The following is a 26,871-nucleotide window of genomic DNA, read 5'->3' as shown; positions in this document are numbered from 1 at the left end:
TAAACTGGGCATGTTGGGTATCGTTTTACTCGTTGTAACCTCATCTTTTATATTTCATTAAAAAAATGGGTAATTTGTTGTGTTTTGGGGCATTTAATTAAATTTGTCACTAAATTTTGGGGTTTAATAAGGAGTTGTGCTAATATTGCGCAACATAAAAATTTTCAACTACCACCATTTTATTCTATAGGGTCTTGGCATTCAGAAAATATATAATGTTGGGGGGTTTTATGTCATTTTCAGGCCTAAAATGTGGAATATAACATGGGTGCAAAAAATGAAAAAAGGGCCTCAGTCATGAAGGGGTTAAAATGTTGGGGGTTTTCTGCGACTTCAACTGCGTTCTTGCTGCTAATTAAGTTTTAGAACAAATTAGCCTAAGTACTAAGATGCTTCTAAAAACTCATTCCTGGTGGCTGCCAAGTAAACATGCTTTGAAGACTTGTATATAGAAGCATAGTTTGATGGAAACACACTGATTGTATTCCCTTATTAGAGTCCTGGAAAACCTGAATTGTCATCATTCCGTCATGGACAGGCAATTGAGTAATGGATCTCAGTTTGTATAAAACATACTGAGGGGAATTTTTGAAAACTGGAGCAGACAAAATCTGGAGCAGTGCCCCCTGGCAACCAATCAGCTTCTCTCTTTCATTTTCAAAGCTCAACTTAAAACATTGAAGAGAGAAGCCGATTGCCATGCACAGCTGCTCCAGATTTCGTCTGCTCCAGTTTTGATAAATTCCCCTTACTGTATATAGTGTGTGTGAAAAATGCTATCTCTGGCAATGCTATTATTGTGCAATGTTGATACATTTCCATTCACACTCATACCTTGGTTGTAATTGGTCTGATGATTGTTACCGTATGAGTTTGTCAAATCTTCATAAGACATATGTATATAGTTTTATTTCTTGTTTTAAATAGGTGGGGGTAGCTAGTGGGGAAATAAAGTCTTTGTTGTGCTTATCAATGTGGAGGGGAGTGGCAGGCCCAATGAATTGCAAATAGGGTCATTGTTGAGCCCAGGCATGTCCAGATAATCACATAGATGTTCAACTTCAGAATCCTGTGTATCAGGAGCCAAGACCCTTTGATCTAATAACAAGTAGATTGGCCAATCGTAGAGAGGGGTGTGGAGTTGTAAAGAGGGTCCCTCTTTATTGGCGACCACGAAGATGTTACCTGAATTACTATTTTAAGTTATGAACCGCTATATAAGCATTCACACTTACAGGTTTGAGATTCTAAGGATTCATTCATGAGATTTTTGAGCTCAACACAATAACAGAATTCATTGGTATATAGTATCAAGACTTAAATACAATGAACCAACAATCTATTTAACTACAACATACAAAGAAAAGATTTAAACATGCCAAATACCCAGACATTGGTATCTAACCGACAAACAGACATACAGTTAAGTGGTGGAAAGATTAAATGTATAGTTACCCATTAATCGTCACATGAGGCCCCATCCTGGTGAAAAGAGGACGAGCTGCTTTTTTCCAGTCATTAATATACCCCTGGTGTCCATAGGGATGCATGACACGTCTCCCATTGGTTGCCTCCCAAGGCCTAATGGAGATTGGAGGGTTTCCAAGACCCTCTTTACAACTCCACACCCCTCTCTACGATTGGCCAGTCTACTTGTTATTAGATCAAAGGGTCTTGGCTCCTGATACACAGGATACTGAAGTTGAACATCTATGTGATTATCTGGACATGCCTGGGCTCAACAATGACCCTATTTGCAATTCATTGGGCCTGCCACTCCCCTCCACAGTGATAAGCACAACAAAGACTTTATTTCCCCACTAGCTACCCCCACCTATTTAAAACAAGAAATAAAACTATATACATATGTCTTATGAAGAAATGACATAAACTCATACGGTAACAATGATGCATGTATTTCCAGTTGTGACTACACTTCCTTTGGTACTTTTTCTATTTTTGGGCTTTAGGGTGGAAAGGCCCAAAACTGTCTTCTTGTTGCTCTCTCACACTCGCTCTTGCGCGCTCTCTCTTGCGCGCTCTTTCGTGCTCTCTCTCGTTCTTTCGTGCTCTCTCGTTCTTTCGTGCTCTCTCGTTCTTTCGTGCTCTCTCGCTCTTATGCGCTCTTTCGTGCTCGCTCTAGCGCTCTTTTGTGCTCGCTCTTTCGAGCCAGGAAAAATTTTATTTTTATAATAGTAGCCACTTAAAGGTATCATTTTGACCACACTTTGTGCCTTCTCTACCTCTGTCTTTATTTCTAACCAGGAAAGCAAAAAAAAAAAGTTGCTGACCAAGTTTTTTAGTATTACTGGTTTGTTGTTCTTGTATGGTGTATTAACACACATGAATTTGCAGCCAAAACTGCACCTGACCCTTTTTTGTTAATACAACACACACAGTATTGTGTTGCCATTTAAAATGAATACCAGCATCCATAACGTGCACTGCCGCAGTGCATTGATGTGAACCTGACCTCAGAAAGAAATCTATATAACTTGAAATATAGTGGACTGAGCTAGCTGTTGAGCTGAAACAAATCCTAGATAAACAGTAATTTACATACAGCTTTGTTTACAAATGACCAAGACTTAAAAAACTTTTCAAATCTGTTCCACTTCTAGTTTGCCCAGTTAGACACTGAGATGTGCTTCATATCATATTTGTTCAGCTTCTCACAGTGGGCAATAGAATCTGCAGCAAGTCCGAGGCCACCTTTTTTCTTTATCTTGGACATCCAGTATCAACAAGTTCTTTTCCCCCCAACCTTACTGTCCCTGCTCCACCTCTTTCATTTATTGGATTTAACTGAGCTTCAACTGAGCTTTGAGCCCGTATGGCCAGCTTTATTTTAACTTCTGTATTGGAAGGCAAAACCAAAAATCCTAAATATCTCTTGTGTTGAGGTTCCAAATGTGTTACTAACCAGACGCCATCCATCTATGTAATGTCCATGATACCGTTACCTATAAGTTGTCATGCATGACAAGCTGTGTGTCTGTGTTCTCTAGTATCACGGCAATCTTGTGTCATTACCCTGGTCAGTGACACTGACACATCCACTAGACAAGGGGTCATCTCTGTTCTTAATGTTTTATATTGGTGACATTGCCACCTTCTTCTTACATAGAGGACAAGAAAGGTTATCATAAGTATTTATTTCCTTTTGAATACGGGATGATATTCTTTTCCCTAATGATGAATTTGGTTGCTCCTGAAGAGCCTGAGAAACCAACATGTGTTTTTGATTAACTTCCAGTGCCTGGGCTGAATGCACACACGTGGCCTGTTTGTTTCCTTGGTGTTTAATGTAGTCTCTGACTCTTTTTTTCCTTTGCTTATACAGGTGGTTAAACGTCTAAAGTTTGGCATGCCATTGGGCATTCTTCATGATGCCCTAACCATGCTTCTTATTTGTAATATGCAAGTTGTGTCATGCAAAAAGCACCTCATTCAGTTCCTGCCTCACTGGCATGAAGATATATAGTATGCTTCTCCCATTTTCTTAGCATCATTTGGCTACTACTATATGGAAAGCAGAGTGTGGGTTGGAATGGGATACCTTGGTCTGATTTTAATGACAAATATGTCAATTTTAAAATGGTGTTACTGTGTATTCAATATCCTTTTATATGGGAGTCACATTTAATAACATTTATAATAGTTGTTTCGGTGGAAGCTTCTACCAAAATGTTTAAAGGTTTTTACTTTCTTTACATAAACTACAGTAATTAGGAAAAAAGCGGCAGTGAGTGGTTTTATGTGTTACATTTTCCTGACCACCTTGCCTTGATCTGGAACAAATATGCAGCAAATTAAGTGAGGGCACCAGATCTACATACTTGTTCTAGTTTGTTGACTCAGTTTTGGAGCCATGTGATTAGCATGATGAGCAGGCAACTGACATTTTTAAAAAGAGAGGTCAGCAACAAACTGAGGCAACATCTCTACACGAGAAAAGACCAACAAAAAAATTGCAGGGGTTTTAAACTTTCCTCACTCTGTCCAGAACAAATTCATCTTTAAGATTTGTAGGAACCCCTGTGCCCCTTACAACAGCCTTAGTTCTTCCAAGAATGTGCTGTAAATGTTTCTTAGAGACTTAACTGTAGAGCATCTCACAGTTCCTGCAGATTTGTCAACCATACATTTATGCTTTGATCTTCCGTTTTTTTCCTTATCCTAAGGAATTCAGGCTGCTATGAGAGTTTTTGCCATCTACACGTCGCAAACAAAATCAAGATCTGGAACACCAGACAATGTGTTTGCCAGTCTTTAGTGGTACAGTTTTCCTTAAAGCTATGTAAGCTTAGGTGTTTGCGAAGAACAGTAATACAAGGCTACAGGGGGTAGCCTTGTATTACTGTTCTTCGCAAACACCTACATAACAGTTCAAATCCCGGTCACTATCTGCAAGGAGTTTGCATGTTGTCACTGTGCTTGATTAGGTTTCCTCCGAGTACTCTGGTTTCTTCCAGTAGACTAATTGGCTCCTGTCTAAATTGGCCTTCATATGTATGCATGTGAGTGTAAGCTCCTTGAGGGCAGGGACTAATTTGAATGTGCATGGTGTAAAGTGCTGCGTAAATTGCCGGCGCTATATAAATACCAATAATAAATAAAAATAAAATGGATATATACTGATGTATGGTGAAGCATGCTTAATTTGGCCATCTAGGCCTTAACGACGTTTGTTCATGAGAAGATAAAATAAGCATACAAACAATATTAACACCAGAAAACCAGTACTGTCATTTACATTATTTTATATTAACCACTTGAAGACCGCTGTGTTTCACCCCCTTCCTGGCCAGGCCATTTTTCAGTGTTCAGCGCTGCGGTACTTTGGCTGGCGTTTTTTTCCGTCATGCAGCGCTTTTTCCCCTCTCGTGTGCGCGCTGAGTGCCGCACACGAGAGGGGGGAGGGGCAGGACGTCTTAAGACACCCTCCCGCTCCTAGCAGACGTCCGTCCGGCAGTTCACAAACGGCCATGGACGGAAGGTGGTTAACATAAAACAAAAGGACAACTTGTTTTTTTAAATGCTGGTAAAATTTAGCAGTTTGTAATTTAAAGAGCCAGTCTGCTCAGTTATTTTAGTTATAGGTGGAGTACAGTACATACCCTGGCATACTCTGGTACCTATTGTTCTTGACGTTAGTGTGTAGGAATCCTCTTCTAATGGCCAAAGCAGGTGTTCAGATGCAGGAACTCAAGTTCAAATACCTTAACAATTGCGTCTTTGAAAGACATAACAGTTGGTTTAGCTCTTTGTCTACTAAAGAATAAAATATCGGCTTCTGGTGGACTGACCCTTTTAAGCTGACACTTTTTGTACTGATGTGGAAAAAAAGTTTATTGGTGTTTGTATACAAACAGTTCACAAGTTGAATTGGACTGTTTCTGTCTATTGGAACACATTTATTTTCTAACTTTGGTTTGAGCTTTAGGATTCCTCCTGGAAATAGGTATCCTGCATTTGTCGCGGGAGATCACGTGTGTGTGATATTTATGTTATGCAGTTATTATATTTTTGTTGATGTTACATTTGCATTTTCTCTTTATTTATTGTAGTCCCTCTATTCTTTCTAGCCTTTACTTTTGATGTTTTGAATGTGTTGTCTTAACGTTCAATGGAAAAATCAGATGGAAAGAATAGCGTGTGAAAAGTACAGTTACAGCTTTACATAAAGATGTCTGGAATGCTAGACTAGAATTACAGCTTTAGACTGTCTAAAATGCAGTCATTACCATCATTACCCCTGGGAGAGAAGTGAATGACAGTTTCTTACTGTTAGGCTGATTACAGCACTTTTGTATAAATGAGTCCTGAGAAATTGACCCTTGGAATCCGTCCATTTTGGGTGTCTTTGAATGCTGCAGACTATAGCTTTATTTTAGTTCTCATTCCCAGCAAATGTGTCATGTGTAATACTTTCCATCTTGCTGTTACAGCCAATAAGATAATTTTTGTTGGTTTTAGTCTAAACCCGCTTCTTCAGAGCTTCTGTAACATAAATGTCTAATTTCCAACATACTTTGAAAAAGCTTGCACGAAATATAATTGATCTATATTACTAATTATATGGAGGACAGGGCAGGAAGTATTTAGGCAGGCTTTTCAGTTATACAGACATCTCGTAATCTACTAGTTGAATGAAGTTGGAATAGGTTTAGATTGAATTCACAGATTTCACAGACAGGTTTTCTTATAAAAAGTAAGGTGAAGTTGAATATTTTATATACCCAAGTACTATATTTTGTCAAATATGACACGTAGAAAAGCAATGGAGAATTAAATTAGTCTAATAAATAAATTAAAAATAAAAACTCTTTAAACTGTATATATAACTTTACTTTGAAACCACAACTTGGATAAGGTGTTCTTAACCACTATTCATATGGCATGTGCTGTACCTATTAGAGCTAAGGTACTCCTGCTATTTTAATATAACAGTTGTAATAATTCAATCTATTGCTTGTTGATTTTTTCTGTTCTTTTGGATTTTAATATGATATTAATATGCTGCTAATTCTTTCTTTGGGAAAAGTGAAAGATTTTTCCAGTTAGAAACTGAGGGCTCATGGATGCAGTACATTTATTTAGTGACCCCCCTCCTTTCCTTCTGTGGAGACAATAGAGCAGCCACCAATTGAAAACAAAATACAATTCTGCTTGCAATGAAGAGCAGGGCAAATTGGGATTCTGGTGTCCACAGGGCAAAATTCAGGTCTTGTGGCCCTCCCTCACCAACTCATCAAATTTTTCTACACGAAACAACTACAGTCTTTCTCCAACAACATTGCCTTTATTTCTGATGCCATGCCTGAACACAGAAAATAGTAAATTTGCATTGTGTTTGTAACACAAAATCAGACAAATGATCCATCTGATTTTCACATGTTTGTGCTCAAGTTGTATACATCAGTAAAGGAACAGATGACAGGAAAATTACATACACGGCTGCTGGTTTGTGTGTGCCCAGACAGTGCCATGCTCTCGATCGAGCCACATTGCACTGTTTCTTATTTTTTTTAATTCTTTTTTTTAAATGTTATTTTGCGTGATGTACCCCTAAGGGGTAAAATTGTATCTGTCACTTACTATCAATGTCATGTCTGCCTCTCCACTATTCATTCTACCCCCAGGAACTGTGGAACCAGCATACAATAATCTTCCAAAGAAATTAAAACTTTATTCCACATGCATCTGTACAAAGCACAACTGCTGATGCGTTTCTGCCTTACTCAGCCTTAGTCATAGCTGCGATTGCTATGACTAAGGCTGCGTAATGCAGAAATGCGGCAGCGGTTGTGCTTTGTATAGATGCATGTGGAATAAAGTTTTAATTTCTTTGGAACATTATCATGTGCTGGTTCCACAGTTTTTGAGCCTATTACTCTGGAAGAGAGTCATCCATGCACTGAATGTGGGTAGGGGTGAGCTGTGTGCTTTGTGTTTATGTCTATGCTACCCCCAGACCACACCATTCCCTTCACTAACATTACACTGGCTTGTACAAAGTCACTAATTTGATTGACAGCTGCACCCGACTGCAACTCACACCCATGTTAGCAGTAGGCTATTTGCCTACAAATTTTTCTCATCTTTTAACTGGCAAGTGGCCTATTGGTATGTTAGTTTATTTTTTAAGGACATTCAAATAATTTGTTATATGACTTTTTCTTTTGGCAAAATTAATGTTTGCAACTATAACATACTCTTTTATGGATACGCTATTACTGAAGACAAAATGACTATCCAAAGCAAATTTTTGTGACATACTGAAGACATTTGCACAGTACTGTACATTCTATCATGTATCTGCTATAATCTGATATTGGCCTCTTCCTCTTAAAAATAAATAATTTAATAATGATGACAAACTCATTTAAAAATGTTTGTTTAGAAGAACAGGATAAAAATAATAGACTTTAACAAACTGTTTCTAATAGTATAAGGCTAGTTCACTTTCTTTTAGCCCTCTAAGTTTCCATTCTTAATATATGCTAAGTTTTTAGAATTCCTTAAAATAAAACCTCTGTTGGTTAAATTCCACACTGTTGGTTTATCATTACATTCCGTTACTGGGTGGAGGCAGAATGTAGAGTTTCTTTTGGCATTTCATTAGTATTTTAGGGTCCCGCAGCTGCATTGGCTGCAGTTTCCACATTCTCTTAACCCAGATGAATTGTATTTCATTCACCTGGACACCATTTTCTCTTAATTTGATCAGTCCTCTGAGTCTTACATTTTATGTTTACAGCCAAATGTGTGCAGCAATGGTGAAATGTTTTTTATTAAATGTTCGAAATCAAATAAGTAATAATTAACTTTCTGTTCATTCGATAGACTTGCTTGTATACAAAAAAGTGGAAGTTTTTTCTTGTCTTGTGTTTGCACAGCAGCTTTATGGACAAGGAGTTAATTAAAGGAGAACTATGGGGTCCAAGCTTTTCTTTACTTTTGGATTCCATGGGCTATAAGAGTAAAGTTTGCAATTTACGCCTATAATCCAAAATGCACTCTAAACATATAATCGTTACTTTAAGATGGTGGGCGAGGCTAAGTGCAGCAGTGGGGAGAGATTCCGACAATACTGTTGAGATCCCCCTCACTGATCATTCGTCATTGTGACTGACGGCGCTTCTTGAGAACTGCTGCGCGTCCACGAATATTTGGGCATACGAAGCAGCTCTGTCCCCGCAGCTCTCTCCCTACCTCCACGTCGTCTGTGCCAGCAAATGGCAGCATGTGCATGGAAGGTTGTTTCTCCTCACGTCCTCCGCCCCTCCTTGCTCTGTCCCCGTCTTGAAAATGTGCAGCAGTTGTATGGAAATCTGTTCCCCATAAATCTTAGTTCCCCCTGCCGTTCAGCTATTACCATAACCCGGCCCCTTCCTTACAGGCGCTTGGTATTTACATAGCCCCGCCCCTCTCTCTGTAAGCTTCAGTGTTCTATGAGAAAGTCTCCTCTCACATTGTGTGCTCTGATCGTTCAGCTTCCACCTCCCCACACACTGTATAGGAAAAGCGCGGCCACGGCAGATAGAGTTAGAAAAAAAAAGCTGAGGGCAGGGCTGCATTCCCTGTTAACGCCCCCTAAGAGGAAAGGAGCCGTTTTCTGTGACTTGTGATTAATTTATCTAGGATGTGCTGCGACTTTGGAAAAGAAGAAGAATGCTAATAGAGTAAAGGCAAGAAGTACTTTTATTTGCCCTTAGGTCATAATTATCCTTTAATGTTTAGGAAAGAGTTCAATGAACAGAAATCTTTCATTTCATACAAAAATGTGCCATTGCCTGTTCTCAGTGATGAACACTAACCTTTCCTGTGAGAAACATTGAGGCTGCATGGCTGCCTGCTTATTCTGGTAATGCTAGTTGCCTATCATGTTACCTTTCTTGGTTCAAAATACATTGCTGGCATAAGTTTATTCCACACAAGTCTTTTTTTTTTTTTATACACTTAGATTATAAATAAGTTCTATGCATATATGCATTTCTCTACATTTCTACACATGGATGCTTAACATATATGCACATTTAGCATACTTTTAAACTCATTTTTAGAATACCTAATTTAAAGGAGGCTCATTGAATTCTGCATGCATACCACTACTGTAGCATGCAAAACAAAAAGTACACATTTGCTAATTACAAATTAGTGTTTATTTTTTTACAATTGTAACGTATACCATTAAATAGGACATGAACTATGGAAGCTGTGCCCAAAAAATGTAATTCAGTCAGCAAAAGACTAGTCACTAGTATTGCTTATAGGCTCTCTGTAGCTGATCTGTTCCCTATTACTATCCTAACATGCCTTGTTCCAAACTGTATCTCTGTGTGGAAGTTGCTATTTAGGTAGAGAGGCAGGCCTTTGCTACCTCATCTCAAAGCTGTTGCCTTAATGACTTGAGATCAAATGACTGAGGGGTTATTGATCAAGAAGCAGCAGGAGAGGTTCAGAAAGCACACATCCACAGACTGAAAGAGAAGCGGGACAATGCATGCAGTACAGGTTTAGGTCAGGTTTACATCTGCAGGATAACACACGCACATTACCACGTGCTCATTTTAAATAGGCTGCCAAAGCACCTAATCGCTGCAAAGGCTGCACCTAAACGTTTTTTTGAGAGTACAATGCACTACCCCATGTTGCGGCATGCTGCAACACAGGTGTGTTCCCTTAGTGCATTTGGGTGACACGTGCAGTGGCTTGCAAAAGTATTTACCCCATGGCATTTTCCCTATTTTGTTGCATTACTACATGGAATTAAAATTGATTTTTTGGGGGGGTTTGTATCATTTGATTTACACATGCCTACCAATTTAAAGATGCTAAATAGTTCTTATTTTGATACAAACAAGAAATAAGACACCCCACAAAGTCATTATTTGTAGAGCCACCTTTTGCAGCAATTACAGCTGCAGTTCTCTTGGGGTACGTGTCTATAAGCTTAGCACATCTAGCCACTGAGATTTGTGCCCATTCTCCAAGGCAAAACTGCTCCAGCTTCTTCTAGTTGGATGGGTTTCCTTGAGGTACAGCCATCTTTAAGTTATGCCACAGAATCTCAATTGGACTGAGGTCTGGGCTTTGACTAGGCCATTCCAAGACATTTAAATGTTTTCCTTTAAACCACTCGAGTGTTGCTTTAGCAATATGTTTAGGGTTATTGTCCTGCTGGAAGGTAAACCTCCGTCCCATTCTCAAATCTCTGGCAGACTGAAACAGGCAAGAATTTCCCTGTATTTAGCACCATCTATCATTTCTTCAATTCTGACCAGTTTGCCAGTCCCTGCCGATGAAAAACATCCACACAGCATGATGCTGCCACCACCATACTGCACTGAGGGGATGGTGTTCTTGGAGTGATGAGAGGTCTTGGGTTTGCGCCAGACATAGCATTTTTCTTGAAGGCTGTAAAGCTCAATTTTAGAATCATCTGACCAGAGTACCGCCTTCCATATGTTTGGGGAGTCCCCCTCATGTCTTGCTCATTTTTTTTTGCTTAGCCAATTAACATTTCCAAATGTTTAATACTTCTTAAGCATCTAAAAATGAAAAAATAATTGCTTATATTAAAAATAAGTCCTGTAGCATAGCTTGGTCTATGCTTATATCCTGAACATACAGAATCAAAGATGAAGGGCATGCCTGCATTTGGACGTGAATTCTGATTGTATGTAGTTTTTTGTTATGACAGGTTTAAAAAAACATAATTTTTGTACTTAGCTGAAAAATCCTTTTGTTGAAATCCATTAGTGTAGGGGTGCCCATTAGGTCGATCTCGATCTACCAGTCGATCACAAAGCAAACCCTGGTAGATCGCGATCAGCTTACTCTCCTGAGCTCCCTCCCGCGGTGCTTGTGCGGCTGAATGTGTCAGATGCTGCAGACAGGAAGGGAAGGGGCACTTCTCCCCGTCTACAGCGTCGGACACATTCGGCCACACTGTCTTCCAGTCTGTAGCGTTGGACACACTAGCACCGCAGGAGGACAGGACAGTGAACATGAGAAGAGGCGGGAAGCTGCTGCAGTGCAGGTAAGGATGGACAGCCAGAAGAGTGTAACGAGTCCCGTCCAGCTCGGACCACTCCTGTCTCTTCCCTTCTCTGGGACGGCCGCTTTGCGTTCCAGGGTGGAACGCGGAAGCCGTCCGACTTCCTGATTGTGAGGCGAGCGGCCTGCGTTCCATGGTGGAACGCGGAAGTCGTTGCGGACGGACAGCCCCGCCTCTCTCCTAGGGCTATTTAAACCCCCAGCTGAGGCAGCATGGCGTTCCACAATTGGAGTCAGAACACCTGCTGCCTCCTCTTGCCCAAAGAATGCCTCCAGAGACCCCCTGGACTGTCTGGACCGGATCACCTCCTGATTGGCCGCTTGGACTTAGACCTGGAACCCCTTTCTGGACTGCCAAACGCAAGTACAGCTCTGGTTGGAGCCATAAGCTGACATTCTGATCCTAAGCCTTGTGAATGATACTGACTGTCTAGCATTTAACCACGAACTATTACAATTGGGGGATTCCTACTTGCATCCGAGTGGCCCACCGCTCCTTAGAAAGTGCAACAGCTACCTTGTTTTTCGTTTACTGCTTGTGACGCTAGGCTATGAGTTAATAGCCCTGAATATACCTTCCTTTTGTTACGTGACGGCTGTGATGCTAGAGTCCCAAACTCCCCGCCAAAGATTGGGAGTGACGCCTGGGACTCAAGCCTGAGTAGCCGTCCCCACTCAAACCTCCGCAGCTGCGATCCACTTCATTGTACTTACAGAAGGCGTGACAAAGAGTCAGAGGAGAGAGAGAGGAGACAGCCAGAGGAGAGAAGAGACAGCTGAGAGAGAGACGGGAGAGAGCGCGAGGGAAGAGAGAGACGAGACAGCTGCGAAAGATGGGAGAGAGGCAATAGTCCCAGTAACAATTTTAATGTGCTTGTTTTTTTTTAAATAAAGGTGTTTTTTCGTTGGTAGGTTGGGCTCGTCATTTGAAAAGTAGATCTCAAGACAAAAACCGCTGCATTAGGGGAACTGCTATAAACAAGCTCCCTGGCTCTGCAATAAGTGAAAAAGCTTGATTATTAAAAAAGAGCTAGTGAAAAGGGTTTGCTTGTCTCTGGGGGTGAAGATTTCCAAGTCACTAGCCTAAATCTGGAGTGATGGTAGTGGTTAGTTGAGGGGTTATATCTGGCTGACTAACAGCTTTGTTTGCTAGTGTCCAATCTCCTGTAGGCAGCAATATAACCCTCTTGTCTCAGAATTAACCCTGTGTTTGCTAGAGAACGGTATAGAAATGTATATACAATTATGAAAATCTGCTCTCAAAAGAAAGCTCCCCAAATAAATTATATATATATATATATACACAAAATCATGTGACGGCAGTGTGCTCTACTTCTTTGCAATATGTTTAACAAAATCAAAGATTTGCTTTTATTTTTTAAATGCAGCAGTGAATGGTTTGAAATTGTTGCTTGCTTTATACAAGCAATTATTTAATGAATTAATGGCATTGTTAGGAACATTTGATATGTTGTTTGTTTCGTCAGCACACATTAAGAAAGTATGAGATCTGTTCCGCGCTGTGTCATCATTTGTTTCCAGCTGCAGGTGTAAAAACACATTACGTAAGCTGCTGTATTTATGATCAACTAATGATGTTTTGGTTGTATAGAGCATTGTTCTAACTTTTGCAGATGTTGATTTTTATGGAGGATGTGTACTACTCAAAATATAATCTGCTTTTTGCTTCCTTACATTTTATTTAACAGACTTATCCAACCAAGTTTTAGTGTTTTCATGTAATTGGTTATCTTGATTTTGTCTTTTTTTTTTTTTCTAATAGAAAATGTAATTAATGGGCAAGAATATGAAGTGATGATGCAAATCGATTGTGAAGTAATGGACACCCGAATTTTACATGTTAAATCTGCATCTATTCCTCCATTCCTTCGAGAACATAGAGAGAATCAAACCAAGTCTTATTACAACTCTGCCTCCTCAAACTCTGAACAAACCCATGTCCTTAGCACCATCAGCGAGTCTCCGCTTTAATAGCCAAAAAGTCAACTGTATGTGAACATAAACTATGTATTTTGATCTATGTTGGCAATAATTTATTATATCATTTTGATATGTTTCTTAACCCATTTAGCTAAGCTTGAACTTAACATAACTCAATTTCCCAACTTTGTGGACACCCTTTCTGTTTGTAACAGTGTAAGTGATATTCCAAATCTTGATAAAAACAAGTCAAAGGTAGCTTCTCAATAGAAATAAGTTTACAACTGTGCTTTGCTGTTTTTCTGATATTATATAAACTTTTAAATGGGTCACACAGAACAATCATCCAAGATTCATGTATTTTGTTTGCAACTGAATCCCAATTTTAAAAAATCACAACAAACAAGTATATATAAATACCATTGAGTAGTTTATCGTCTGCATTTTCATGTATAACAACAAGTTTGTGTGCGTTTTTTTTTGTTTGTTTTTTTATTTATAGACGTGTATTACAGTTCATTCGGGTATTCAGCACTAGTCTACCTTGAGTGTTGTGCTTCCTATAAATTGTGTTCTTCTTTTTTTAAATAATGCAAAGTAACATGATATAAATTATAAATAATGACTGCAGATTTAGTCAGTAGATTCATTTTTAGTTAATTTTTCGTTAAGATAAATAGTTTTAAAAAATACTTATATTTTGGCTCATTTTTATTCTTGGTGCTTTTTTTTATAAGTTAAAACTAAAGTTTTATTTCTGTTTTGAATGTGTTTATATAAACTTTATTTTACAAATAAAAATTGAATACATGAAACCGAATACCCAGCTCGCATCGGGTTAGCTAAAGAGACAGCAGAATTTTCCTGCCATAAGACACTGTTTTGTCTTTCTGAAACTATAGACTGAACTTCTGAAAACGGACGAGGCAAATGTAAATGTAGGTAAATGTAATTTTAAGATGCTGAGCTTTTTCACAACATTAGGGAAACAAGTGGAAAATGGAAAAAGCAGCCTAAAACAATCTACTGGCTAGTTAGAAGACTGCATAATGCTCATAAACAATATTTAAAGTCTATTAATAGCCACATTTTTTTGCTGTTTGTGTCTCCACTGTGGAGATTCACATAGTCATCCCAGTGACCATTGTCATCGGGGTAGAAAGTGATGCGAAATCTAAGATTTTACTGTTGTCAACAAAGTAGGAGGTGAGGGTTAATGTTTCAGTGGGGACACGTGTTTCAGTGACAGTGCCTAAAAGGAGATTTCCTCTCACTTTCTGTCCATGAATGAGGAGAAATCTGCCCAGTTTAAACTTTTACCTCATTTAGCCAAAAGCTAAAACTAATGTGCCTATAGGTATACTTTTGTATTTACCTGGCTTAAAAAAAAGGCCATTAGTATTTTATGTTTAGTTCTGACCATAAAGAGAGAAAATATATACAAAACCACTATACATTTTATTTACCTTTTAAATAGCTAAGAGCTTATTGTATATTAGTAATATTTTACAGATTATTGAAATTCTGCTGTTCAAACTTTTGTGAGATGGAGGTATGGAGAAATAGAAAACTGGGAAGCTAAGATCCTGTGACCATGTTTAACCTTGCTTTCAAATATTTATTTATAATCTGTTTTTGAGTATCACATGGGAAAGAGGGTATTTAATGACTTTGAGCTTTGCACTGATCATTTGTTTTTTTGAAGAGTGAGCCTAAAGAGTGAACATTTGCCTTTTTCTCTGCATAATTGTCAGTTTGGATTTTTACTTTTATAAATAGCACTGTACTTTTATTAAAAAATAATCCGTTGGACTTTGTATAAGGTAGCATATAGGTTTTACTTTATATTTTCAAAATGTGTATGTGCTACATATAAGATATTATTCTAAAGCAGAATATCATACATCGTGGTCATGAGAACATGGTATATCACCCCCTTTTTCTTCTAATCTTATTTAATCAGGTTACACAGTTACTACACTATAACCCTTGTGAATTTTATATATTACTTTTATGAATTTTTAACATCAAAGTTCATAGAAATTAAACTATATACTGACCATTATAATTGCATAGAAATTAGAGCTTACTGGAGACATTTTCGCTCTGGGCTGGGCTGGAACAATGTGACTCCGGTGACCTCAGTTTTGTTTTGGAGTGCAGGTGTGGCTATCCAGTTATTCTGTTAATGTACTGTGGAATACTGATAGACATGTCCATTTCATTTGTTTAATGGTTCCTTATTTAATCTTTCAAAGGGAATTTCTAGGTCATACAAATATTCCATGATTTGAACTTTTAAAAACTGTTGAGGTTAACAATTTCTGTCCTACTTCAGAATTTTTGTTACAAAACACTTTATTTTTTTTTACTTCTCCATCTTTGGGTCCCCTGACATGCCACATAGGTTATATGACTGTATTTATAATGATTATACGTAGGAAGAAGGCCTTATGTCTCCACTATATTCATACCCCATACAGATCCTGTACATACCCCGATATTTATTTAGGTAAATCTATATTCTTTAGGATGGGGAAAATATTATGTAGTAACAACGGATACATCACAGAAGAGCAATATGCATAGACTCCAAGATCTGAGTAAAGTAGGTCAATTAATGATTCTATGGTATTTAACATATGTTAAAAAGTACAGTTTTTTAGCCTGACATTTCTATTATATAGGGAATTGTGGGTGAAACATAAAGGGACCTTACATGAAAAAAAGGAAACCCTAAGCCCCCAAATATAAACTGTGAGGTTAAAGCAAAATCAGAAGAATAAAATAAAAAATAGTTACTATGTATACTGACTTACCGTGTGCTCACTTAAGAGACTGACATCACTGGATCTTCTCCAGGGATCCTAGGATCAAATTCCTGTGGATTTGTGGATCCCTAGTTTTCCTTAGCATCCACGAGAAGGACCATTGATTTCACCTTTGCCTACAGGAAGCACCCAGAAGCTGGTGTGTAAGGTAAGTAATATTTTTTTTTTCTGATTTCTTTTTTTAAGAAGGTTGGGGGCTACCCAATAGGCAGACTTTGCATTGCTTTGAGATATTTTGGAGAAGTATGAAAGTCACATTTGTCTGCACCAAAACTGAAATCCTAGGAGGACAATTTTTTAATGTTGGTATTATGCTTCAATATTGAGTTCTTTGCTTCATTTGCCAGTCAGCCAAGTAACTCAGCCAGCCAGGAAACATATCACATGTCAGTGCAGCACAATAGAAGCTCTATTTATTTTGGGGGTGGGGGGGGGGTAATTTCACTGTTCCTCAAATAAAGGCCAGAATAAACTCTGTGATGATTTTGGAATGGAATGCTTATTATCAAGCAAACTATACTGAAATTCCATGTTATTAGGATTAATAGCTGTATTACATGGACAGCTCAGATAATGAGAAACCTAAGTTGGACATTTTTATGTTTGAAATGTATTTGTTTATTGTTGCTAATTGCATACATTTTCTTTAAAGATGTCCTAATATGTCAATTGTACATTATGGCTAATTTTACCTGAAAATGAAAAAAAATATGTTTTAGAAGAGTAATAAAAAGATTATTAAAATTGGGGTAATAGTTTTTTTTTTCCTTTTTTATTGTTTTTAGAGTTGACTGTTTCAACTAGCATGAACAATGTTTTGTTCATGACTACCTTTTAGTAGGCCTCTATCTATGAAACAGTGGTGAGAACACGTCTGTTATACAATGTATGCAACAGTTGCTGGATAAACATGAACATTAACACTTACCAATTATGTAAGGTTTTTTGTTAGAGTAACAATAGTGACTGGCTAGGCAAAACCGTTCATTCAGCCAGCCAATTTCCCCCCCAAAAAAATTGATTGGTATAGAGGTAGCTGCACAGGTTAAGGGTTGTCCACATGCAATATTTTATTTTATTTGACCTTTATTGGCTAAATCAGGTCATCTCTTGCCTGTGGGAATCTTAGTGCTGTTATTCCTTGATGTATTTGTGTACTTAAACAGCATCAAAATGTATGTTTCCTTGTGTTGGTTAAAGGAAGTCTTTCCTGAGAAAAACAGGGAGGCTGTTATTGTTGACTACCTTTTCTTCAATTGCTAGTTGCTTGGCTGTAATGCTGACTCTCAAACAGTAATTTGAGTCACTGATATAGAACAAGTAAGCAGATGAGCACTTCTTGGACTGGCCATACATACATTTTCCCCATCCACACAGTGCCAAATGGGGCATGTGGGCACATTGCACTGCACAGTGGCCTTAAGGGGCATGGTAATAGAGCATAAGCATACAAAATGTATACACAGTACACAGTCCTAACTGCAACATATTGCTCGATTTACTTTGCCACAAGTGAAAGTCCTATGCATAAACCTCAGGGCAATGGATCATTAAAAAAAAATTAACTTCTACTGCCCATGCTTTTCTGTAGCAGAATTTAGACAGAGTAAACAATTTTCTTGTTTATACATCATGAGACACAGGGAGTGCTTCTAGCAGCTATCTGTATTGGTTTTCTCTTCCGAAGTGCCTTGCGGGACTGTACCTGGACCCGCCATACAAGATGTGGAGTTGGCCTGTAATGTGCACTGCACCCTGTGTTATGCTGCACACCTATGTGACGAGTATGAGTTGCTGCAGAGTATTCTACAGGTCCAAGGATGCCCCTGCTGTGCATGTGCCTGCAATTTTCATGGGGTGCATGCTTGGAGAGGATGGCTATTCCGCTCGGACACACTTCTGCTTCCCTGCGGTTTGGCTTAACTCCTGCTGATCTACCTGTTGTAAATTATGATTGAAGTAGATATATTAGGGGTATATTTAGGGTGTATTCTCATGTATTGCATTCTTTTAACTGATGTTATTTAACACCCCTATGCTAACTAGGTTTTTATTGTGTAAGTTTATTGACCAGTTGACCATCCTGTTTTGTTGATTGTACACAATGGAACAGCTGTAGGGAATTTTGTCAAAACCTGTTCAGTTAACTAACATCAAAGGGGTAATTAGACCAGCCAATCAGAATCCTTTCAGTGTTAGTGAATGGCACTAAACTGTATATGAATAGAGAGCCTATGGTGGCTGGAAAAGAGTTCAGAGTCATAAAGAGAGGCGCAGAGGTGCATATAAAGATTGGAGATATATGCAGGGTAGATGGAGTGGGTCATCATGGAACTCTGTCATCTGAGGTCTAGATATTTTACTCTGTATTACTCGGTTGGACTGTTCATGTTTATCTGTTTCTTCGATCCAATTAAACGCTACTCTCTGGAAAAGAATTGAGGTTGCCTGGATTTTCACAACGCAGATAAATATAAATACATATATTTGCGTAGATATATATTTATACTTCCCGCCATATATTATTACACTACACTTCCCTGAGTCACTGCTGCCTTCTAGAGTTAGGACACATGGCACTCCTACCCCTGCTTGTGAGTACCAGAGATTACAGAGGTCAGATTTCATGGGCAAGATGATGGGCTCCTTGATGCCTCCACTCATTTGGGCCATAAACTGGCCCCTCTCTCACTCCCTCTGACCCTCCTCTGTCCATTCTTGTGCTATCTGCAGTGGAGGAGTCCAGGACAATTCAGAACAGGTTCAGGACCTGTCTCCTGGCATTTCTGCTATGCTCAAGGACATTTTACTGTCTAGTGCGCACTGGTGTCACCCAGAAATATAGTTTATTCCACCTAAAAGTTTTGCCCAGGCAATATCCTATTGAGGATGATTTCCTTAAAAATAGGCAGTCTCCATTGTGAGCTCTGCTATCTCTTGTTTGAACAAGACACTTACTGTACCAGATATCGGTTTTGAAGAACCACATGAACATGAGATTAGAAACCCTCTTTTTAAAGTGGGAGGGGTTATGTATGGCAGTGCTGCAGCTTTTGAAGAATTTAAACTGTATCCTGTGATATTCTCAAAAAAAAAAAAACACAGGTAAGACAAAAACCCTGTTTTTCTCAGTTAAAGAACTAGCAACTGCTGAAACAATTAACACTTTGTCCAGGCGTCTGTAATATATAGTGTGGAGAGGTCAGGGTATGCAACATACAACATAGTGTATAATGTACTTTGCTCATCAATAAAAGAAAAAAAAGGACCCAATGTTGGTGGTCAGTCGGAGGTAGAATGCGCATGTGTTGGTGGCCAGTGTGAGGAAAAAATGGTCTGATGTTCATGGTCAGTAAGAGATCATTCTTCCCCGACATCAGTGGTCAGTAAAAGGGAAACAAAATTCTGAAATCAGTGAGAGAGAATGCTCTAGCATGAGTTGGAGTAAAAAAAAAAAATGTTCAGGCAAGAATACTCCAGGGTTGGTGTTGGAGGGGGGGGGGGGGGCGCAATCTCAAACAAATGATCGTGTTTGAGATAAAAGAAAATCTTGGAGATTTATGCTTGTAATAGGTTTTTTTTTGCAGCCTTATGTTATATTTTATAGACAACAAATATATTCAGAGATGAATATCCTTTTGTGATAATATGCTTTGATTCCAGTTTCTTTAAACAAAAACAAAAAAAACCCAGCAAACATTAGAAAGTAAAAGTGGGGTGGAGGAGTGATCTCATTCTTACATCTTAACTCAAACTGTTTGGCTAGAATGTTCAGACTTGTGCGAACAGTTAATATGCATTACCAGACATTTATTCCAGAGTTTTGAGTCAGACAAAATGTTTCACTGGATTTGTGAGTCATACCATGGTTTTTATAATGAATAAATTGGTGTACTTTGTATTTATTTTTAAAAGTGTGAAGCAAGGTACCAGTGTGTGCATCAAAAGTATGTAACATACTGAGATTAGATTATTACTAAAAATGTATCACACAAAGCTCAGAACAGTTGTTGTTAAATTCACATATGATGACAATATGGATGATCCTATTTGTAGAGAAATATATTTATAGAATAACATGGCTTATCACTCATAACTTCCTTAGACATTTCAGCCCCTGTTCACATCTAACAAATGGCTATGTAAAAAACAAAAGATGAGGAAAGTTACGCAAATGCTATTCCATGCCTTTCATCATTCCTAGTCGGCGAAGATCACAAAGTTTTTTTTGTTTTTATGCAAATTACTTTTTCCACATCGTGTCATAACGTTTTACTTTCAGATTTTTTAAAATAGTGTCTGTGCCTAATTTAGCAACAAAGATTCTGTCTATTTAGTAGCACCTACAACGGTCAAAGTAAGCTAAAATGCTTACTACAAAGCAGAAAAATTCTGGTACTAGCATAATACTTAAATTTTGTGAAAATTAGATTTAAAGTGTACTTCCACTTTTGCAACCAAATTGAGATAACACCTATTTTATATTTGCTACATGTTCCCTTTTACATCGCGTAAGCTAAAAAAATAATAATTTGCTGTTTAAACTGCTTTTACTGGGGATAGGGTTACTTAGCTTCTTAAGGGTTAACATTTCTACTTGCTTCTCCCTCTCTGTAATGGGGTTGTGAGGGGTTTGTTCATTTTAATTAGTAAAGTAGGTTAGAGGAATACAGCCATGGCTTGTGCGTTATCTGTTAATGAAGTGAATGAGAGAAACACAATCCTCAAATTTCAGTCTAAAGCTTTTCTAAAGGGACAGATCACTGTGAAGCTGCTCAGAAAAACCTGGATTCAGCCATGTTGCCTGCTGCAACAAAACCTCTAAAAGGTAAGATATATGTTTTTAAAAATTCTCTCTTTTTCTCTCCTTTATGATTTCTCTCCCTTATGTTCTTTGAAGGACACCGTGGAGATATTGATCTCTGTATCTATGAGTTATATTGTCACTTGCAGGAGAGGACGCAGGGCACATAAAAGAAGCTCGGTTTCGGGGCTCATGCTGGTGGCCAAACCCCCTCCAAGGCAGCTCACAGACAAAAATAAAAACACATTTTAAGTGAGTGAGGAACAGTTGGACGTTTAACAGTGTTTTATTGCTAGATTGGTGGTGATACTGGGGGTCCAAAAGACCCCCTAGTGTCACCTTTCCACTTTAAATGAGCTACTAAAGTGTAGCTCACACTTCAATAGCTTATTGCTGGGCTTCAGGAGCAATAATGACAGCTATGGGAGCAGAAGTGATGCAGTACGCAACGCTCCCGGTCCCATAGAACGTGAAGGAGAGCGGCGCTCTCCTCCCCCGCTTCCCACCGACACCCAAGAAGCCTGTCCCGTAGGAGGGGCAGCGGGAATCACAGCTGGGGGGTGTGCTGGCAGTTTACCGGCCCGGAGAAGCGATCTGGCAACAGCTGAGTCGCCAGAATCACTTCCAATGTAAAGCTGACAGTCGGCTTTACAAATGTAAACAGAGTCTGTGTAAACGGGCCCGATGCCAATGACGTTGACATACTATGGACGTCACTGGTCACTAAGGGGTTAAAGGGAATTGTGTCATTAAACTAAATACCTTTCAGAGAAAGAGAGGCTGCCATTGTTTGGCTCACAAGCTGCATACTTATTTCACGACAATGAAGCATCTGTCCAGCATCACTCCAAGTGATGGGACTGCTTTGGAGCTAGTGTGTGTAACTTCAACAGACCAGTACTTAGTGTAATGACAGTTTTACATTTTAAAATGAATGAAAGTGCAAATAGGACAACAGCTGTGTGATTTTCAGTGTGCTAAGCACGGTGTACTCACAATAACAGCTAGTAAATCTGACTTCTGACATGTTTGCTTTTTCTAGTCTAAGCACTCAAAAAACGATTTATTTCTTTTGAAAATAACTTTGCTGTACTTGTGGCGGAAACAAAATATCAGCGTCATCATAAAAGGGATTAATCACAAAATAAAATGAGTAATTATAGTACTGTAGTTGTTTTCACAAAATACTGGTCAAATTGGGGGATAGCATGTTTTATGTAATTTTATTTGTTCGTTTTCTTTTCCTGTAAAATATATTGAAAATTAAAAGTTAGAGGAGATACCTTTTGTGTGTCCAAAAAAACAATTAATGTGTATGCAGTTACCCACAGCAGACAGGTTCTTCAGTGAGCAGTAATCGAAAACAACACAAAAAGAATTGTGAATATTTGCACTGGTTTACTGCTTCATGAATCTGACAACTTTTTCCATGTGCAAAGACCTAGTGTGTATTCAGGGCACCAGACTCTCCAAATTGGTTGTTGGCACCTAAAGCGATTGATTTCTCGAATCCAGTCAGCGCTCAACATTTCCCCTAAAGCTCAAAATACAAAGGTGAGTAAAAAATAATCCGCACTCTGGCTGTAGAATTTGTTTTAATCAACTTTTAGGAAAGACAAATACATCATTGTTTTGACATCTCCTTGCTTTTCATTACACTTTGTCTATCTGTCAACAAGCTTTCTTATTCCCTCATTCAAAAATGTTTTAGGCTGAGCTGCGAGCCACAAATGCACCGTTGTCTTCACTTCTTCATCAGAGGTGATTCTTTGTCCTCGTAGGGCTGCTTTCAGGGGACCAAACAGGTGAAAGTCCGATGGAGCAAGATCAGGACTATAGGTGTACGCTCAATGTTGTCATCAACCGTGGATGGGCGTCTGGCTCCTTCTTTATATCTAACACTTGTGCAACCTTCCTTAACTTCTCTATCCATTCATACACACTTCTTCGTGACAAAACTCTTTCTCCATACTTGGCACAAATAACGGCACCAGACACACCCTCAGACCACAAAAAAAAACGAATCACTGCACGCTGCTCTTCTTTCATGCAAATCACAAGTGTGGCATCCATTTTTTTCTCGCACCACAGTTACAAATGAACTGACGTAACACAGCAGTGACTTGGGAGACAGTAGTCTTGAACGGAAAGTGCTGATAAGACAGTGTGGCCAACAGAAGTTTTAATATAACCGGAGTGCGGATAATTGTTGACTCCCTCATAGATTAAGAGTGTCCTAAAGAGACTCTTGACCCAAACAAGCCTTCCAGTCTACACACTACTGCCATACCATACCTGCATCTCCTAGACCTGCTATGTCCCACCTAAAGTGTGAAGATATACTGTGTCTGCTGCATATCACAGTATTTTTAGCATAGCACGTGCTGCAGTGACAAAGAAGACTGCACAGTGCAAGAACATACTGGAATACTATCAGACCATGTTCCTTTATTTCAAGGCTTTACTAGAGTAGATCTAAACCCTTACTGGACAGTACAGTATTTGGTAAAGCGCCATGTATCCTTAAACACAATATTTGCCTTTTTGTGTACCCTTTTGGGCATCTCAGCACTGTTGGTCCCCTGCAGCCTCTTTAAGACACATTGGGGTTGATTTACTAACCTTATAAACACACCACGAACATGTATACACCTCTGTAGTGTAGATTCCACCCATAGATCATGCTGGGAGGGAACAAACACCTTTGTAGTGTGAACACACCCAGCAGGTGTGTTGTGCAAAGTCCTGCCCTGAATTGCAAGGTGATCTTGTGTAAATTAGCTCTACATTGTATTGCTTGCGTTGATGAATGCAGGAATGTAAATGCATGAGCTAACCATTTTTGTCTAAACTGTGAAGCAGCATTATATATGCATCATGTGCATGATTTTTCCATATATGGCATTTGTGGAAACATGCTTATAGAGACTTTTTGGTTGATAAATACGCTTAGCTGTGTAAAAATCACACGCGCCTGGTGCGTGCGTGTGTTTAGGTTAGTAAATCACCCCCATTCTGTCTACATGCACTTACAACAGGTTTGGCTACACGTCATTGCTCTGGAACGCTGATGACAACAGGGGACCATTCCCATCCTGTACGTGTTGGCATATTCACTTGTAGTCTCCACCAGGGGCACATGTGAAGGTGGCAACACAGGAGCGCACAGCTCAGAGACCATTAACTCCTAACAAGAAGTGCCCGAACAAGGACTTCTGTGTCAGAATAATCAAGTTTTTTTTTCAATGAAATCTGCATGTTTAACTCTATTGAAATCTACTTCTACAATAAGTTACCATGTTGGAGCTTATTTTAATTTTGGAATTCAGTTTAGATCTATTTTAATTAGCATAAATGATACTTTAGCAATCCAGCAAAAGAAGGCTTGTGGATGGCATAGGTTCCTATACTGCAAGTCTGGACTCATCTGGTGCTTTGGGTCACACACTTTGGGAGTCACTGTCCTAGCCAATTTGATGTAAGTAGTTCTAACTTCTAGATAGGTGACACTTATTGAAACCAAAATAAAATCAAGAAAGAAACATGTTACAATAAAAATTCATGTTTTATATATTTAAGCAGATAAAATCACACAGACATTTAATGCAACATAACAGGTTGGTCAACAACCTGCCGACTAATATAAACACGCTTTTTGGGGAGTTCTGCATTTCTGTTACCATTTGTGTATATTTTGTACAAAGATTGGGTACCATCTGGTAATTTGATTCACTGTTACACATATGAAGCATATATTAAGCCAAGTGATTAAGGTTTTGTTTGGCAGTGACAAAAGTCAAATTAATGGATATTTACACAATGTTTTATGTTTATAGAACAACTCTACGCACGGTGGGTTTGAATGCAGGCATTTTAGGTGAGAAACAAGTTAAAAAAAAAAACACTTTACTGCTGTTGACCGGATCCTTCAGAGAACTTTCCAGCTGGCCCATATTGACTTGACAGAGAAGATGTCAAAATGATTTACTTAAAATGAATCTATCAGGACAGACATATGGGAACTGCTATTGCTGATTTTATTTTTGAGAAAGCAGGGCTGTCTTTCTTTTCTTTGCTTCAATACTTAGAAAGATGCAGACCCGGAACAAGATTATTTATATTAAGTGTCCAAAACTTGATATGCACATGCTTGCTCCAGGTCATTACCTCATATAATGAAGAAGAAGAATAGAGATGACATGTCTGGAGCTTGCCCACTTTAAATCAAGTTGGCAAAAGCAGCACCTATATTTCTAATCTGATAGCTAAAATACTTTATTTCTGAAATTTTTTAGCAGTGGAGAAAGAAAATGTACATTTTTACATTTTGTGCTTGAATAACCAGCTACAGAGTTCTACAGAAAGGTAGGAGCATGCTTGTTGGATGTCTGGGATGTTTTTTAAGCACGTACGTACATCCCCCGAAAATAAGACCTAGTGTCTTTTTTTTCATGAAAAAAAAATAAGACAGTGTCTTATTTTCGGGGAAACACGGTACCATCCCTTTTCGAGTTTTAGCAAAAACAGACCAAGCATATTGTGTGCACAATTCCTGAATGTTTTAGCTGATGCAGCTTATTAACAAAATACACTAAATATATTTATGTCCAGCTTAACACATACGATTCTTGCCCTTAAAGTGACACTAAACTCAAAAGTTAAATCTTAAAAATGCATTCAAGTACCTTAACTATTAACAAAACTGTAGCTTATTTGTGTATCGCTCGGCTGCAGATCCTCAAATCATCTCTGAATTGGTGCTGACGCTCTCCTTCCTTCTGGAGGGTGGCTACTTTGGTTCTCCATGGTCCCTGTATGTGTTGTAGCTACTTCTCTGAGATCCCTCCCGTGATGGACTACAATCTCGATATAAATAAGTAAAGTAAGCCAGGACAGTTTCAGCACAAGTTCAGAGATGCTTTAAGGATCTACAGCAGAGTGATAGACAAAGAAGTTCAATTTGTGTTAATCGTTAAAGTACCTTAATGCATTTTTAAGGTTTAACTTCTGAGTTTAGTGTCACTTTATCTGGGTGCCCTGTGCACCAATCAGTCAAAGTTTAGTCCTTATTTGAAAGGGTTCTCAGTTCCATAAACACAGTTGCTTTCTTTCAGTTGGTATACATAGAACCATTGCTAGTTCTGTGCAGGTGACATTACATACTGGAAAAACTACAAAGCAATGCAGGTTTTCTGAACTGGCAGTGGTTTAAACAACCCTCAGCCTTTGCTCATTTTGACAGTACTCCCATTATAGGCCCTTGTTTTACATTTACAAAACTACCACAATAATGAAAGATCTACTTTAAAGGAAACCCATCATGGCAGGAACATGGAGGCTGCCATTGCTGACCTCACCTTCTATAAATGCAAACACTGTGTCATGCTGGCTCTCTTACTTTAAAGTGTTGAGTCACTGGCCTAAAACAAGTATGTGCATTTGAAGTTCATACTTTGCTCTGACTTTCCTCATCTGCAGGCTTGCTTTGGGTAAGAGACATCTGTCGCAGTCTCCTTATTTCTCTCGCGAAAGGTTTACTTTAATTTTAACTTGAACACCTTAAGGCCTTGTTCACACCAAGCGCGGAGCAGATCCGGACCAGAGCAGGTGTAGACCGGATCAAAACTGCGTCCAATGTATTCCTATGGTATTTTGACCTCCAGTTCACATCGCAGCGTGTGGATCCAGACCGGATGAAAAAACTTCGGCAAGCCCTATTTTACCTACTCT

At 38.8% G+C, this 26,871-nt stretch overlaps 1 protein-coding gene across 1 annotated transcript in view; it reads left to right on the top strand.

Annotated features, from left to right (window-relative positions):
• The window catches only part of ATF6 (activating transcription factor 6), a 66,860-nt gene extending 53,269 nt beyond the window's left edge, over positions 1–13,591 (top strand). The window contains exon 16 of the mRNA XM_018573187.1: positions 13,346–13,591. Within this exon, the coding sequence (XP_018428689.1) occupies positions 13,346–13,557 (212 nt within the window). The 3' untranslated portion in view covers positions 13,558–13,591. The remainder of the gene's footprint in view (positions 1–13,345) is intronic.
• Positions 13,592–26,871: the final 13,280 nt, after the last annotated feature.

Source organism: Nanorana parkeri, unplaced genomic scaffold, assembly GCF_000935625.1.
Source record: "Nanorana parkeri isolate BGI_ZX_2015 unplaced genomic scaffold, ASM93562v1 scaffold2265, whole genome shotgun sequence".
NCBI lineage: Eukaryota > Metazoa > Chordata > Amphibia > Anura > Dicroglossidae > Nanorana > Nanorana parkeri.
This window is presented reverse-complemented; position numbering and strand designations above follow the sequence as displayed.